At 50.6% G+C, this 14,517-nt stretch overlaps 5 protein-coding genes across 5 annotated transcripts; 1 reads left to right on the top strand and 4 right to left on the bottom strand.

The window, feature by feature from the left end:
- Positions 1 to 101: 101 nt before the first annotated feature.
- BDW70DRAFT_135841 (putative MFS multidrug transporter) lies at positions 102 to 2,180 on the bottom strand. Its single transcript, XM_073736763.1, has 6 exons — positions 1,946 to 2,180; positions 1,635 to 1,892; positions 1,435 to 1,579; positions 1,346 to 1,379; positions 617 to 1,290; positions 102 to 564 (listed from the first exon to the last, which is right to left on the bottom strand). The coding sequence occupies exons 1-6, from the start codon at positions 2,135 to 2,137 to the stop codon at positions 221 to 223; spliced, it is 1,647 nt and encodes a 548-aa protein (XP_073596312.1). The 5' UTR covers positions 2,138 to 2,180; the 3' UTR covers positions 102 to 220.
- Positions 2,181 to 2,352: 172 nt separating this feature from the next.
- Positions 2,353 to 3,965, bottom strand: BDW70DRAFT_135844 (methionine aminopeptidase MAP1). The gene is made up of 3 exons (XM_073736764.1): positions 3,765 to 3,965; positions 3,297 to 3,695; positions 2,353 to 3,235 (listed from the first exon to the last, which is right to left on the bottom strand). The coding sequence occupies exons 1-3, from the start codon at positions 3,900 to 3,902 to the stop codon at positions 2,564 to 2,566; spliced, it is 1,209 nt and encodes a 402-aa protein (XP_073596313.1). The 5' UTR covers positions 3,903 to 3,965; the 3' UTR covers positions 2,353 to 2,563.
- Positions 3,966 to 4,220: 255 nt separating this feature from the next.
- bna4 (kynurenine 3-monooxygenase) lies at positions 4,221 to 6,298 on the top strand. Its single transcript, XM_073736765.1, has 3 exons — positions 4,221 to 4,442; positions 4,599 to 4,813; positions 4,869 to 6,298. Exons 1-3 carry the CDS (start codon positions 4,325 to 4,327, stop codon positions 6,054 to 6,056), a joined length of 1,521 nt encoding a protein of 506 aa, XP_073596314.1. The 5' UTR covers positions 4,221 to 4,324; the 3' UTR covers positions 6,057 to 6,298.
- A 1,454-nt stretch (positions 6,299 to 7,752) lies between these two features.
- Positions 7,753 to 9,463, bottom strand: BDW70DRAFT_167987 (uncharacterized protein; the record flags this gene model as incomplete). The annotated part of the gene is made up of 2 exons (XM_073742350.1): positions 8,897 to 9,463; positions 7,753 to 8,668 (listed from the first exon to the last, which is right to left on the bottom strand). The coding sequence occupies exons 1-2, from the start codon at positions 9,031 to 9,033 to the stop codon at positions 7,753 to 7,755; spliced, it is 1,053 nt and encodes a 350-aa protein (XP_073596315.1). The 5' UTR covers positions 9,034 to 9,463.
- A 1,825-nt stretch (positions 9,464 to 11,288) lies between these two features.
- Positions 11,289 to 12,861, bottom strand: BDW70DRAFT_159767 (uncharacterized protein; the record flags this gene model as incomplete). Its single annotated transcript, XM_073740737.1, has 2 exons — positions 11,289 to 11,463; positions 12,767 to 12,861. 2 exons carry the CDS (start codon positions 12,859 to 12,861, stop codon positions 11,289 to 11,291), a joined length of 270 nt encoding a protein of 89 aa, XP_073596316.1.
- Positions 12,862 to 14,517: the final 1,656 nt, after the last annotated feature.

Below are 14,517 nucleotides of genomic sequence, written 5' to 3' on the forward strand. Positions count from 1 at the left end.
ACGAGTAGTGTAGGTGGTCAAAGAACATCGAATCGGCGGCGGTATGAAGACGATCGGGATCGCCGCCTTTAGTAGGTGAGATTGGAGCCAAGCCAATTCAACATCCATGTACTGAATTTTTATACAGAATACACTACCTTGTATATAATGACGCTAAATACAGGTATGTCCATATTTATCAAAGGACGATGTTATCCTACTCCTTGACAAGGGTGTGTTTTCAGCGTGACAAGCTCCGTTCGCGAATGAATAAGCTGCTCACGAAGGCGAGGAACACCACACCAATCAAGAAAGAAAATCCCTTGTTTGTCGCCCATCCATAGCAGTCGCGAACTGTTCTTGCAATAGCCGGGTCCAGTGTCTTGATGAAGTCCAGGCTCTCTCGCACCCCGTCCACGATTCTATCGATATCCTTGCTGTCACGCAGCGCATATTTCAAACGGTTCCTCAGAACTTGCTGAACGACAGTAGAAGACAAGGCAAGGCCGATGACTGACCCCAGTGAGCGGAATAGATACGAGCAGGCGGTCACGACAGCTTGGTCCTCTGGGGTTGCGTTGGATACTGGCACATTGTATATTAGCAATCTGACAACGACGGGGCAGAGGGGACTCACTCAAGCTAATAAGGGTCGTTGTAACACCGATACCGTTTCCGAAAGAACAGGCGACTGTTCCAATGATTATAGGTACTAGGCTCTCTGCAACGGCCCCAGAGAAAAGGGTGATCGTGACAAGCCCCAAAGTGAGGGAGGTATAACCAGCGATGGTCAGCCAATAATACTTTCCAGTCCATTTCATAACGAAGCCCGCAAACAAAGAGCCGGAGACACCGGCAAAGATACAAGGCAGAAGTCGTAGCCCAGCCACCGTTGCAGAAACGCCGTCCATAGCCTGGAAGTACAGGGGGAGGTAGAAAAGTCCAGATAGCCAGCCACCAAAGCTAAAGAAATTGCATCCGTACGCAGCGACGAAGCCGCGGTCGAAGATGATATGGCCAGGGGCAAACGGTTCTGCTGCGTAGTATATCTCAACCACAACGAACAGAACGAACAGACAGACCGAGACACTCAGTGAGACGACCGTTAACGGCATCGTCCAAGACACATTACTGCCTCGATCGAAGCCTACGAGGAATCCTAGCACTGCTCCAATCAGGACAACGGCTCCAGGGAAGTCAATCCGGCGAAGCTTGCTTTTCCAATGACTGTCCTCGGGTGCGGGCAGGTCTAGTACAATTGACACCGAAATAAATGCAATCACGCACAGCGGGAATTGAGCGATGAAAGCCCTAAGGTAACTATGTCAGATATCAGAGGCAGGACACGAGTACGCAAATATCATACCATCTCCAGCCGATATAGTCCGCGAGAACGCCACCTGTTGCAGGCACTTGTTAGAGAAGGCGATTTCGCCAGAGCCCAGGGTCTCTTACCAAGAGGTGCGCCGATGCCCGATCCAGTCGCATATATAATGTTGATAACACCCTGCCAGACACCCCTGTCGCGAAGCGGAATAATATCACTCAGGAGGATGCTAACAACGGTGGTCATGCCGCCACCGCCAATGCCTTGAAATACCTAGAACGCTTGATCAGCACATATACAGTGTCTATACTAAAAAGTCCTTTCATACGCGAGCAGCAATAAGCTGATGAATGCTTTGAGCAAGACCACAAAACAGACACCCGGTGCCAAACACCGCATACGCAAACAACAAACACGACTTCCGACCAAAGATATCACTCAGCTTGCCATAGAGTGGCTGAAAAGATGTCAAAGTCAGGAAGTAGGACGTGGCGATCCAGCTCGTCAGGTTCAATGCCTTCAAATCGGAGCCAATCTTTCCATAGCTAGATACGATGATTGTCTGGTCAGCCGCAGACAGGAAGACCTAGAAACGGGTCAGAAAGGCAGCGGATAGAGTGAAAGTGAGCCAACTCATACCCCAATTGAAAGCGCAGGCAATATATATCTAAGATTCAGTCCAGAACCCTGCTTACTCGCAGTTGCTCCTTCTTCTGTGCGACCTGGATCCGGCGGATTTCCAACCTCGGCCGTGGAGGAGTAAGTAGCATTGCCGTTGTTTTGCGAGCCCAGCAACGGGGTTCTTTCATTGTGCGGCGGTTCTGACGACATGTTACCAGCGAATCTGATCACCTAGCACCTCCATCAACTGAAAAGAAAGGGTGGATGAATGACTCGACATCTCCAACTATTTCACCACCCTTCTACTTGAAGATGTGCTTGTGTCACGTGATTATAAGCGTTCCACACTGGATTTACGATTATTGGCCAAATCGGCAGGACGGAAAGGAAGTGGCGCTAATCTCCAACATTGTGGCTCCGTAAGCTGTCACTCCTTCCTGATTTGTGCTAGGTTGACTCTATACGCTGTATGGATTTTTGCTATCTATGCCGTCAACAACCGCTTGCACCTGGTATAGTATATACAATGATAACTGGGCAGCGAGCGCCTTTTATGGTGATAGAAGTGTAATCATGCAATGTCATCCGTCATTATACTCGTCGATTGTTTCAAAATAATGCAAATGCACCGCAACATCACGCATCCGTCTTCGCCTCGCCCGCTGCCTCCGTACCAGGCATAGGAATGGGACCACCAGGCGAGTCAGGCAGACGCGCGGTCAGGACTTCGACACCGTCTTCTGTCACCAGAAGGGTGTGTTCAAATTGAGCGGATAGCGAACCGTCCGCCGTCGTGCTAGTCCAGTCATCCGGCCATAGGCGGTCGCGGTGTGTACCAATATTGATCATAGGCTCGATCGTGAAGCACATGCCGGGCTTCGCCGTTCCTACCGCCTTGTTTTTGGCATAATGAGGAACATTCGGCGCGCAGTGGAAAAGCTGGTTGATACCGTGACCGCAGTAGCTCTTGACTACACTGCAGTTCCGGCTCTTGGCATGCTTTTCGATCACGTTTCCAGGGTCTCGGAACAGCATTCCCGGCTTGACAATCTCAATGGACTTGTCCAAGCACTCTCGTGCCGTCTCCACGACCCGCACAGCATCTGGATTCGATCGCGCCTTCTCTCCGACATAGTATGTCTCGTTGATATCTCCATGGAAACCTTCATGATACAAGGTAACGTCAATGTTGATGATATCGCCATCCTCGAGCGGCCGTTGGTCAGGAATACCGTGGCAGATCGTTTCGTTGATGGACGTGCAAACCGACTTGGGGAAGTGAACGTAGTTAAGGGGCGAAGGATAAGACTGATCGCACATTAGTTTGGGGTCCACTCAACCATTCGAAGCATCCCCTGCAGGTACTTACGTTGCGCTCAATGCACGCTTTGTGGACAACCTCATCGATGTAATCGGTGGTGACGCCGGGCTTCAGCTCCCGCGCAGCAATATCAAGCACCTCTCGTGCTAGTCGGCATACTTTGCGCATACCCTCCTGCTCCGCCTTGTTCAGAATAGTGATGTTGTGTCGGCCAACAAACTTCTGCTCCGAGCGGGGGATGCCATCTTTCGCGTAGTCCGGGTGGGGGATGGATTTGGGCACAGTCCTCATGGGCGATAGAGGGTAGACAGGCCGCAGGGATCCGGTGAACCCGAAGGAAGGGAAAGGGTTGAATAGTCCGGTTGCTGGGTCTGGTTCAGAAACTACTTTTGGAGGGAAAAGGTTGGTGAGGAAATTACTCTTTTTGTGGAGAGCTTTGTGGTCGCTCTAAGTAGGACATATTAGCATGCAAGAGACAGGGAGATGCGCGTGGTAAGCGAGTTCTTGAGCGCCTACCCAGCTTCGTTTGAAACAGTCCTGCGAACAGAAGAAGCTGTCGAGACCCATCTTCAGACATGTCGGGCACTGAAGCGATCCAGCATCCTTCCCACAGTCGATGCCAAGACATTTTCGAGAGGCTACTTCGGCAGCCATAATTGCGGTATGCCTGTGGTTTAGCGCAACCTGCTGTAGATTATGTGGATGCAAGGATGAGCTTCAAGAAATGTTGGCGGAGAGTAGGATAAAGTCGCCGCGGCACCGCCAAAAAAATCGGGGATGATCTAATCCTGATTTGGCTAGTGCTGTCACTATCCAGGAACGGACTAGCTTACGGTTGCCCCACGTGATCTGCCTTGGCAGGGTTCGGCCGCTAAACCAACAATGGACAAAATGGTCTCGTGACCGTGACACCGCATGGCGTGCGTCACGAGCGAGATCGCCGCCAGCTAACCAGGAACCACAGCGGGGATTACTCTGCATCTGCATGCCAATTTTGGTTGGAGGTCATACAGCGTCAATTGGAGACCAATCGATTTGTCGCACCTGCGTGACCGATTCGTCGCTGTGCCGTCGAGATGGCATCTCCTGCCAAGCAAAAAGTGATTATCGTTGGGGCTGGACCAGTGGGTTGTTTGGCAGCTCTCTACGCCGCAGCCAGAGGCGACGATGTCGAGCTCTATGAGTTACGAGGAGGTTAGTTTCCTGCTCGCCTCCCTAACTGTCCCCAACCTTTTGGAGACACCTTCCTTTTTTTTTTTTTTTCTTTTTTATATATAAATAAGCCCTAGATCATCCGGTCGTGCGTATACCTATACGTCGGCAGCACTGTACTGACTCATGTTGTCTCAGATCTCAGGGTTCCCAGTACAATTCCCTTAAACTTCACAAAATCTATCAACCTTTCCTTGTCCCACCGCGGGATAACGGCATTGCGTTACTCAGGCCGGGAGCATGTCATCAAGGAGATTCTCCAAGAAGTGGTCCCGATTTATGGTCGTATGATTCATGGACGAGATGATGGGAAACTATGGGAGGCACCGCAAGCCTACGACGTGCACGGCCGGGTTGGCCTACCTACCACATCAGCTTGAGCGAATCAAGGCTAACAAAGTGGCGCAGAATAACTACTCTGCAGATAGAGGAATGCTGAACAACGTGTTCCTTAACGAGCTGGAGCGAATTCCCAACATCAAGCTCTTCTTCAACCATAAGCTGACCGGCGCCGACTTCCAAGCAAACAAGGCCTGGTTTGAGCGTCGCTTGCCTGGGGAAGCACCTCTTCCCGGGTCGTCCGGCCGTGTCCCCGAAATAGAGGTCGACTTTGACTTCCTTATCGGTGCAGACGGCGCCCATTCGGCCACGCGGTACCACATGATGAAGTTTGCCCGCGTCGACTACCAGCAGGAGTATATCGACACGCTGTGGTGCGAGTTCCGTATTCCTCCATCCCCAACAGACGACTTTCTTATCTCCCCAAGCCACCTTCACATCTGGCCAGGCAAGGAGTTCATGTTCATTGCCCTTCCCTCCGTCGACAAATCATTCACCTGCACGCTCTTCGCGCCAGCGAGCCACTATGCCCAGCTCGAACGCTCCACAGAAGACCTCCTCCAGTTCTTCGACGATCACTTCCCCGGCGTTTGTCCCCAACTCATCTCCCCCTCCGACCTCACAGCCCAGTTCAGAACCAACCCGCACCTCCCCCTCATCAGCATCAAATGTGCACCGCACCACTACAACTCCTCCGTCGTTATTGTTGGCGACGCAGCCCACGCTGTCCTCCCTTTTTACGGGCAAGGTTTAAACGCCGGCCTTGAAGATATCCAGGTTCTCTTCGACGCACTAGACAAACATGGCGTCTACAATGCCAACTGTGATAAGGCCGCGCGCGCCCTCGCCCGCCAGTCAGCATTCGCAGCGTACACGGCTTCCCGCACGGCTGACGCCCACGCCATCAACGACCTGTCGCGCCAAAACTACGTCGAGATGCGATGGGGCGTCAAACAACCCCTCTACCGGCTGCGCAAGTACATCGAGGAAGCACTCTACCACTACCTTCCCAGCCTAGGCTGGCAGACTCAGTACACCCGTGTCAGCTTTAGCAATCAGCGCTACTCGGAGATCATAGCTATTAACCGGAGACAGGGACGCATACTAGGTGCTGTTTTCGGGTCGACGTTAGTATCGGTATTAGCGGTCGCGGGTATCTTCTTATGGAGACAGCCAACGACTAGACTCTTGTCGCTGGCAAGTTTCAGAGGCGCCTTACAGGGTGCTCTACGGGGCGCCGTAACGGGAGCTGCGTAGATTTATTTCAGTATGTTCACATCAGTCTGTCGATGTTGGGAGGGGATTTGCGGATAGTTGGTATACGCACTAGACTGTAGAGGCTCAGACCCGGTCTGGGCTATCTTGCATCATCTCGTCGTTTGTGCCGGCCCTTTTTTTGGCATATTATACGGTACACTCTACTTCTACGGTAGCTACTACGACTAGAATAGATCTTCTCTTCTCTGACATCATATATCTTACAGTGGTGCTTCTGTTTGCTGATATCACTATACCTCGTCACATCAATAGCTGTAAGCATATATTAAAGCCCGTAATAGTTGGACGAGAAGCATATAATAGGCAATATTAGCTGCCAGACCACAGAACCATAGAGTTTATGAACTTGAATGTCTGGTCTGAACAGGTAGACCAGGCGCCAGGGAACCGGATACGAGTCCATTGTTGCTGCCGACATCAATTCGTCTGCAGGAAGACGTATTCTAGGAAGCTAGAGTGCAAAGCTCCATAGGGTCGGTCATCATCGTGGTCCTAGTTCTAGTCTACTCCAGAGCCCGGTGAAGGAATCAATAGTAGACAGCCTAGGTAGCATAGCCTTGGGCTACCACGAATATTATATATCGCCTGTTAGTGTTGGCTAGGTACAACTGATATTATGAACTCATATAGTACCTAGGCCGGATTCCGCGTAGCCACTCTGAGGGCCCCTGTGGGGATTTCCTAGGTAGTGAGCCGGCGTAAAACTGGTGATCCTCTTACTAGGGCTGGTGGAGCACCGTTAGTAACCAACCTAGGAAACTTGGGAGAGAGCGGATCGATCCATTCGGTGGCTGGCCAGAGCCCTTACAGCTGGCAAGACAAGAACAACGCAACGAGAAAAAATTTAACACAGGCATGGCATAGACATCAACATCGACATAAACATAGACATAGGCATAGACATAGGCAGACGCAAACAGACATTGGAGTGTAAGACGTGATTAGGAAACAAAATACATCCGAATCCATGAAAAAATAGAGAACATAAAACCCATTGCAACATCTTAGACCAAGACTGACTCGAGGAAAGGCGTCCCTGCCATTCAATTTCAGCCTTGGTTTGGTTCCGTACAGTACAAGAAGAGTCTCCCATATTATCTCGAACCAAACACACATAGAGTAACGTGACACGACAATATGTCGATACTTATAAGATAGAGAAAGCCAACCGAACAATAAAACCGCCAGAATAGTCTAGCGGTAACAATAATAAGAGTAACGGAGCCGGGAATGTAGAGAGGTTTGTGCAGGAGAGCACCTATATGCTGAATATCCAGAAAGTATCGTCGTTGTTATGTTAGCGGAATGAGGCATTCAAGTTGTGGCCAGAGAGAGTTTAGAAGCAGGAAGCTTCTGGGGGAACTCGGATTGAGTCTTCCCCTCACGTCCAAGTTTAATCCAGGAGGAATTAAGGGCAAATCCGGAAAAAGAATTTCCATGAATTCATTGTTCAACCAACGGGGGCAAGTCGGATAACCAAATAAAAACTATCATCATAATCCGTGGATAGTCCTCCTAGGAGACGGGTTCCGGATCTTCTGGGATTGGGCATCCTTCCAAGGGAGTTAACGGGATGTAGAGAGATCCAAGGCATGTTAAGATCAAGTAGAGGAGCGGCCATATGGAGAGAATCATCTACCTCATAAAGTCATAATCAAGAATCATAAAATGGCAGTCAAGGTGTGGCAAACTTGACCCGGCGGCTACGCCTTTCCTGGATGCGTTTCTCGGTATCCGAATAGAGGCGGTCAAGATATTCAACGGCACTGGCATCTTTAAGGATCTTAGCCACTTGAGTCCCGGCAGAGATGAGCTGGAGGACATTTCGGTCATCCTTGATGGGTCGTGACTGGTGCTTGGCAGCGTGTCTCATTTCCAGAGAATTCTCCAACACCGTAACTAGTTGTTTTATCTGCCCATTGTAGAGCACCCTGGCGGGTATGCGGCGCTTTGTGGCTAGCCTTCTGAGGAGATACACCCACTCAGTCCACTCACGGTCCGATGGCACCCTCACCTCTCTCTTGTCTGGCTCGATCGGAATGGGGAATCGGTACTTCCCAAAGAAATCAAACGCGCACTGTGAAAGCCGGTCGTTCACCGAGGCCAAGATTCGATCTTGCTCTGAGACATCAAGATTAGTAGGAAGATGGGGTAGATCTCGTCCTTGTTCCGCAATTACTTGCGGCGAGGGTGGGTCTAGGAACTGATGAGGCCCATCAAACTCGTCACGGTTCGAGGAACGTCTCTGCGAGTGATATCGAACGGTTCCTTTGTACTTGTCTGTGGTACGGCGACCTTTCCGTTCAATGAGGTACTCCGCACTCTCAGAAGGCCTCTCGAAACCGTAATCCCGTGCAAGAGAGTCGACTGGAAGGCGAGCAGGGTGATTCAACTCTCGATACAATGGCGCTGGGGGTGGCAAGGGTCCTCTTGGGGAGAGAGACATGGTTCCCGGTGAAGACACTGGGATAGAGCCACGAGGGAAAGAGAAGTCAAAATCAGGCGGTGCAAGTTTTGGTGGCCTTGACGTTGGGATTTGCGGGTGCATCGAGCCTGGTTCAAGCCTTGGTGGGGACGGAAATGGTTTTGTGCTATAGGGACTTTAGCATCGTGCCTTCCAAGAACGGGGATCAGAGATGGCAAACGGTAGTAATACCTTGGCTGATAGATCACCGGAGATTCGCCAGAGGTCCCATATATCGGCGGCTGGCGTGGGATCATCGCACTGTCTAAGGTGAGTTTCATCCAAAATGCAAGCTGAAGAACCAGGACAACACAAAAGGGCAAGACATGGAAAACAGATTCCAGTTGAAGCTAACCTATGACGGGACCAGGTATCTGAGTCGGTACTCATTGAATTCGCGTAGGTGCTGCTGCCTGTGCTTGAACTGGAAAAGTACGACGACATTGCGGACACTGGTGGGTGAAGAACGAGAGGCATGTGCTGAAAGTACATAGAGAAGGTTGTGACGAAATATAAGATGAACCAGTGGAAGAAAAGGCTTAATATAATAAAAGAAAAAACAAAACCAGAGTATGTCCTGCTCTATAAATGGTGCCTTGGCTACAATATGTGTATCAGACAAAAATAATTCACTAGATTGGCACGGCTCCGAGGCATATATGTAACAGCCAGGGCACGGGCACAAACCGTCGAAGCGGCAGATAAGCTCTTCTGTCTCAGACCCGCAAAATGTGAGGGAAGGGTGGGGTTGCTACCCATAGCCACTCACCAGGATACCCGGACAGAGACAGGCTAGAGGAGAATCTCGATTCGGGCAAGGAAGTAGCCGGGCATCAAAAGCGCCTGGTCTATGGAGTCGTACACGATGGTCAACGGAGTCTAGGGTCAGTCTCCACGGCCCAGTGGGTCGACACTAGCAGAGTGGGAATAGATTCAACAGGCGGCGGTCACGACAAGACGACATTGGAGATCGAGCAATCATCGCAATAAAGCCATAGTAGATCTCTCCGGCGAGACTCCCTTACCCTTCGTGTCCCGCTATCTATCAGGTGGATAGCTGCGGCGGCCATTGAGCGCGATTTGGCATGGATGGGCCAGAAAAAACACCAAAATATCGCCCCCACAAGATGAACGTGGCCAACGTTGGTAAGCTGATCCTATCCTCAAATGAAAGAGTAATGAGGAGAAGCAAGGGTCGAGATGGATGGTTTAGGGCTTTGGGCAGCAATGGCAGAAGTCGGCAGGGCGCATGCACCCGCCAGACGTAGGCACGACAGCGTGCTTCCAATCTTGAGGGCTTGGCCTCATCAAGATCTCTCAGGTCTCAAATCACATTGAGGTATTCCGGTGATTTCTTAATCTGGAATAGCCTACCAGCGACGTCCATGGTTTTCCGCGACGCTGAACGGCATGAGATGGCTGACGAGGTCGGATACCATTGGGCATTGCGCAAGTGACAGCCGAATATCAGCATTGAAGTTGGCAAATCATTTGCAGCCACTGACTCAAAAGTGACTATTTTCTGTAATCTGATGGCCTGGGGTGCGAGGTTTCTAGTGGTCAAGAGTATTCGATACTCTGCATGGCTCGACGCCCACGACGTATGACTACAGCAGACTGGAGAGCGGTAGCAGGTCTTCACAAGCTTGGTGAATTATCATCCAGCAGTCTCTGGTCCATTTGGCGTTTCTCAAACACGAGGCGCCGTCGTTGTGCAGACAGCGTTGGACAAAAGACACGGGCTCGACATCTACTGCTGGGAAGCAGGTTGAACGATCAGCAGTCGTGAACCCCGGCAGAAGCCACCAAGGCAAGCCTGCTAACCCATTGGTCCAGGCAGTGAATTCCTGAGATCTTCATTACCTGGCTCGCTGGGGCCCATAGAGCCCCTTCTGGAGAGTTGGGCAGACATATGGCTGCATGTATTGTTGCCCAAAGTCCCAGGCTGGGATCGAGGACGAGCCGAATCACCATGAACGCAAAAGGGAAAAGTAACGGCCCAATGGCCTTTTTGCTGCCTGCTTGAACATTGCCCTGGAGATGGGTGCAAAATACTGATTTGCGCATCTGTATCGTGGGCACCTGGCGGGGGTATCAACCGATCTTCATCCAGCCACGTGATATAATATTGTAGTAAGCTATAACCTTCACACGCAGAGAACGTAGATAGACTAGACACACATAGACATGCAATTGCTCTACCGCCTGGAGTAGTGTCAACTCTGTAGCTCTGCCTTTTGTACGCTTACTTATGTCTTGCAGGTAAGTCTACCAACAAATCAAAAGTTTTAGGTGTACTTATGATGGACGGTGTATTGAGAATGGACTCGGTTATCACTGTGCGTAAAGCGAAGCGCATAACTAACTATGACAAATGACTAATGGCAAGCTAGACTATGGACCGAATAAGAAGCTCTGCCTGTGTCGAATATTAGCCACTCAGCAAGCCACTGTCCTTCCATCAGGTACAGAGCAGACCCATGCTTCCTAGATCCAGTCTAGAGTCTTCCAGTGGTCCTTGATACGCTTCGGCCCGTAAACAATCGTATACGGAGCGCCCGCAACGACGCAGATTTTCACATACTGATCTCCCTAAAAGAAGTACGCGGTGTCATTTGTACTTCCCGGCTCAGGACACGCTGCATCAACAGAGTCGAACCCAACCTCGGTCAAACTAGGCTACTCCGCAGTGAGTTTTGCAGGGCCATACACAATTATGTCCTGATCAACGTTGATGCGCACGTAGTTCACGTCTCGAAAGATGTACGCTTCGCCAGAAACTCCGGGGACAGGAAGGGCTGCGTCGATGGTGTCGAACCTGCTTTGCTGAGGCTCGCCAACTTCTGCGTGATGACCCAGGGACCATCGACGACGGTGTCGTCTTCTGAGGACGGGACGAGTTTGATGCGGGCGAAGCGCACCCTAAAGAAGTAGTAGCCTTCATCTTGGCTGCCGTCGATAGGGAGGATGGCGTCGACAGTGCCGAGGCCGATAGATTTGAGGTAGGGTCAGCGATCAGCGATGGCAGCTGGGCCGAAGGTGATCTTCTCGCCTGCGCTTCCAGGGACGAAGTCAATACGGGCGTAGCGGCGGCCGCCGAAGAAGTAGGCCTGCTGGATGCCCTTGTGGTAGAAGACTGCGTGACCATTCAGGGGTGAAGCTGAGGATTGTTCAGCGATTTGCTTGAAGCTGGTAGAGAGATACAAAAGGACCGTTTGGTTCGAATGTGTTGGTGAGTCTGATTTTGTGCAAGGGGTCAAAAGAACCGGGGGTTCTTATAGAGGAAGTCGACTCTCTAGGTCACCTGTAGCGAGGCCCTTGCACAATTATCCTCATCACGTAGCAATTTGCGTAGCATTCTGGCTTGGTACTGACCATCGCCAGGAATACGGTTTTGGTACGTTCCATCATGATATCACGAAGTTTGTGAGAAACAAGAGGTCTGAAATCCCTGCAAGCTCATCGGATTACTTACGGTACTCAAGTAAGAAGGTATGGCTTTCGTCGTGTATTACGGGGGGAAGTGGCGAGTTGAAACGAAGGCCATGAAGTCTGGATAGGCAAAAAAACTGAGATATGCAAAGTTCATCCCATTTTTACAGCACCTCCATTAAGATGCCATGGCTGTCGCATCATATGTATCAAGCGACGATGGCGAGCTGAGACGGAATCTAAACAACTTGAATATTGGGCAAAGATGATGATATACCGGGCCGGGCTTCACGTGTTTGTTTCCTTCAACGCCCAGTCGGTTGTACTTCACAGGTAATCGAATTTTCTGATGAAGGCAAAGACTCCCACATTTATTGATAACTTGGTATGTTACCAATACTAATGAGATATATCGAGTCCCATGGATAGAGGCAGACAATGCCGAGCGGATTGATTATATACACATACTCCAGTAAAGCAAGTATGTTGCGCCTTATTACTCCAGAGTAAGGATGTACTTGATAAAGGTCGATCGATGAAGGTCTAATGACCCATAACAACATAAATAGAGAGATCGTTCAAATCAACAAGATGATGGAAGGAAAAGCAAAGAAGCAAAGCAAGTGTTGAAGCGACGAGAGCCATGAGATGATAATTTTCAAAGCATGGATAGCCATGGCTGGTAATCCCTATTACTGATACGTTGTTACGGTTGCTGGCAAAACAGACTCCAACCAGGCTTCTTGGGCCGGGCACAGGCACGGTGATGAGAGTGCCATTCCTCCAAACATACTCGATGTCATTGCGCTGCGTGGCTGCTTCTCTAAAGACCTTGGCGCGTTGCCATGGGCCTTCTTCTTTGAACAGGCTAGGAATGTGTAGTTCCATGGGAATTGGCTTTTCTGACGTTCGCCGCCTATAGTTGGAGCATAAGAGAGCGCAAAAGTGCAACTCAATCATCATTCTTCCTTATGCTTTATGGGCGACGGCAAGTCAAGCCGTAGAGGGCGGGTATAGTCCTGGGACAACAACATCAATAGAAGCTCGAAAGAACCTAGTGCAAATTTGGAAATGTACCTCACAACTTATGCGGATTCCGTCTTCCACGCTAACACGCGTCTCGTCCCCAAGATGCGTCTGGCCTTTTCTCCATTCGCATCCGCAATTTGACAGCACATGCATCCTTCACATTATCCCGGCCGAGATTTGTTGCTTGCCCCAAGACCCTCGTCAATGTCTCAGAGACGACCAGCCCAGCAAAGCAAGCCGACTATGTGGGAATGTGGATCTCGAATGGCGGAGTACGGCCAAATGGGCCCATTTTGCGAAGCAAAATTTCCTGAGAGTGATGGATTTATAGTCCTGTATGAAGAAAGCTTCCCAGCGGCGGTTCTCGAGGACGTCAGGTTTCGGCCGCCAGGACATCCGCGTATGCGACCTTTGTGACGTACGGGACATATCATGAAATCAATCTGTCTCTTAAACAACAGCATATCCTTTTTTGCGAGACATGCATGAAATGCGCGGACTAGTTGGTGGTCGCCAGGTCCGGAGAGGATCGAATGTCGGAGAGCGCATGTACTCCGTAGGCATTTTATCTCTTGAATACTGGAGGATCAAACCCTCAGCGGCAGCCTAACAGTCGATCCGCAGCACTCTCAGCACTCCAGAAAGGCTCGCCACAGATGTGGGACATGACAAATAACGCTGACTCCACACCTAGATTCACGGTAGAAGAGGGCGTACGAAGGGCGGGCCAGCGCTCGTCGGTATTGGGCAAAGAGCTCCCAGATAATCCGTCAGAACGAAGCAGGTACTTGTGTAGACGAGAGCAAAGGTCATTGACCCACTTCTCTTTACAGCGTCAAGCATGTTCCTTGTACCTTTGACATTGACTCGCCATACGTGCTTCCTAGTCTCCATCCAACCCTTCCAGCAAGGTCTGGAACAATGCCGGCCGCATATGACCAGCTCCGGCGTGTCTGCTGCAGCGCTCTCGTAACTCCATCGGGCAGTAATGTCCGCTTGATGAAGGTAGCAGTGTCCGGCACGAGATTCGCTGGGCCTGAAGGATGCGAGTCAAGGAGAGCAATGGCACATCTGGGTGCCGCTCGCGAATGCGTCGGCTTGGCTGCTCCGACGAGGCCAATCCCACTGGAGTTGACGATGTTGCTGATATACAGTGAGTTTTCATCCATTCAACGGGTCTCAGTATGCAGGAGGCGGGCTACGTCCCATCATCTGCATCTGTCCCTACCCGTAGGTCGAAGGACTCGAGTCATCATTCTAGCCGCCAGCCCTGGCTAGAGCGCGTGGGATTTTATAGTACCTCACGTAGGGAGGTAGCCACCTAAGGAATCAATCAAGGGTACAAAGTGAAAGGTGGTTGAAAATGGCTGTCGATTCAACTGCACAGTGAGACGAAAGAGGAGAAAACTGGGAAGATCCGGGATGCTCGTGCCATGATCACAAGACCGAGCATGCCAGCCAAGCCGCTCCTCAATTCAAGCTTCAGTCAGGTTTATGGCAAAAAGAAGATTGAGA

The sequence above is a fragment of the Aspergillus foveolatus genome (genome assembly GCF_047715535.1).
Source record: "Aspergillus foveolatus strain CBS 279.81 unplaced genomic scaffold BDW70scaffold_22, whole genome shotgun sequence".
NCBI lineage: Eukaryota > Fungi > Ascomycota > Eurotiomycetes > Eurotiales > Aspergillaceae > Aspergillus > Aspergillus foveolatus.

What these genes read in the sequence shown, in the direction of transcription:
- bna4 (XM_073736765.1), top strand. Translation starts at nt 4,325, where the DNA reads ATGGCATCTCCTGCCAAGCAAAAAGTGATTATCGTTGGGGCTGGACCA. An exon ending in GCTCTATGAGTTACGAGGAG is followed by an intron (nt 4,443 to 4,598) that starts GTTAGTTTCCTG and finishes ATGTTGTCTCAG; the next exon opens with ATCTCAGGGTTCCCAGTACA. An exon ending in CCTACGACGTGCACGGCCGG is followed by an intron (nt 4,814 to 4,868) that starts GTTGGCCTACCT and finishes AAAGTGGCGCAG; the next exon opens with AATAACTACTCTGCAGATAG.
- BDW70DRAFT_135844 (XM_073736764.1), bottom strand. Translation starts at nt 3,902, where the DNA reads ATGGCTGCCGAAGTAGCCTCTCGAAAATGTCTTGGCATCGACTGTGGG. An exon ending in ACTGTTTCAAACGAAGCTGG is followed by an intron (nt 3,696 to 3,764) that starts GTAGGCGCTCAA and finishes TGTCCTACTTAG; the next exon opens with AGCGACCACAAAGCTCTCCA. An exon ending in AAGCGTGCATTGAGCGCAAC is followed by an intron (nt 3,236 to 3,296) that starts GTAAGTACCTGC and finishes ATGTGCGATCAG; the next exon opens with TCTTATCCTTCGCCCCTTAA.
- BDW70DRAFT_135841 (XM_073736763.1), bottom strand. Translation starts at nt 2,137, where the DNA reads ATGTCGTCAGAACCGCCGCACAATGAAAGAACCCCGTTGCTGGGCTCG. An exon ending in TGCCTGCGCTTTCAATTGGG is followed by an intron (nt 1,893 to 1,945) that starts GTATGAGTTGGC and finishes ACCCGTTTCTAG; the next exon opens with GTCTTCCTGTCTGCGGCTGA. An exon ending in GGGCATCGGCGCACCTCTTG is followed by an intron (nt 1,380 to 1,434) that starts GTAAGAGACCCT and finishes TGCCTGCAACAG; the next exon opens with GTGGCGTTCTCGCGGACTAT.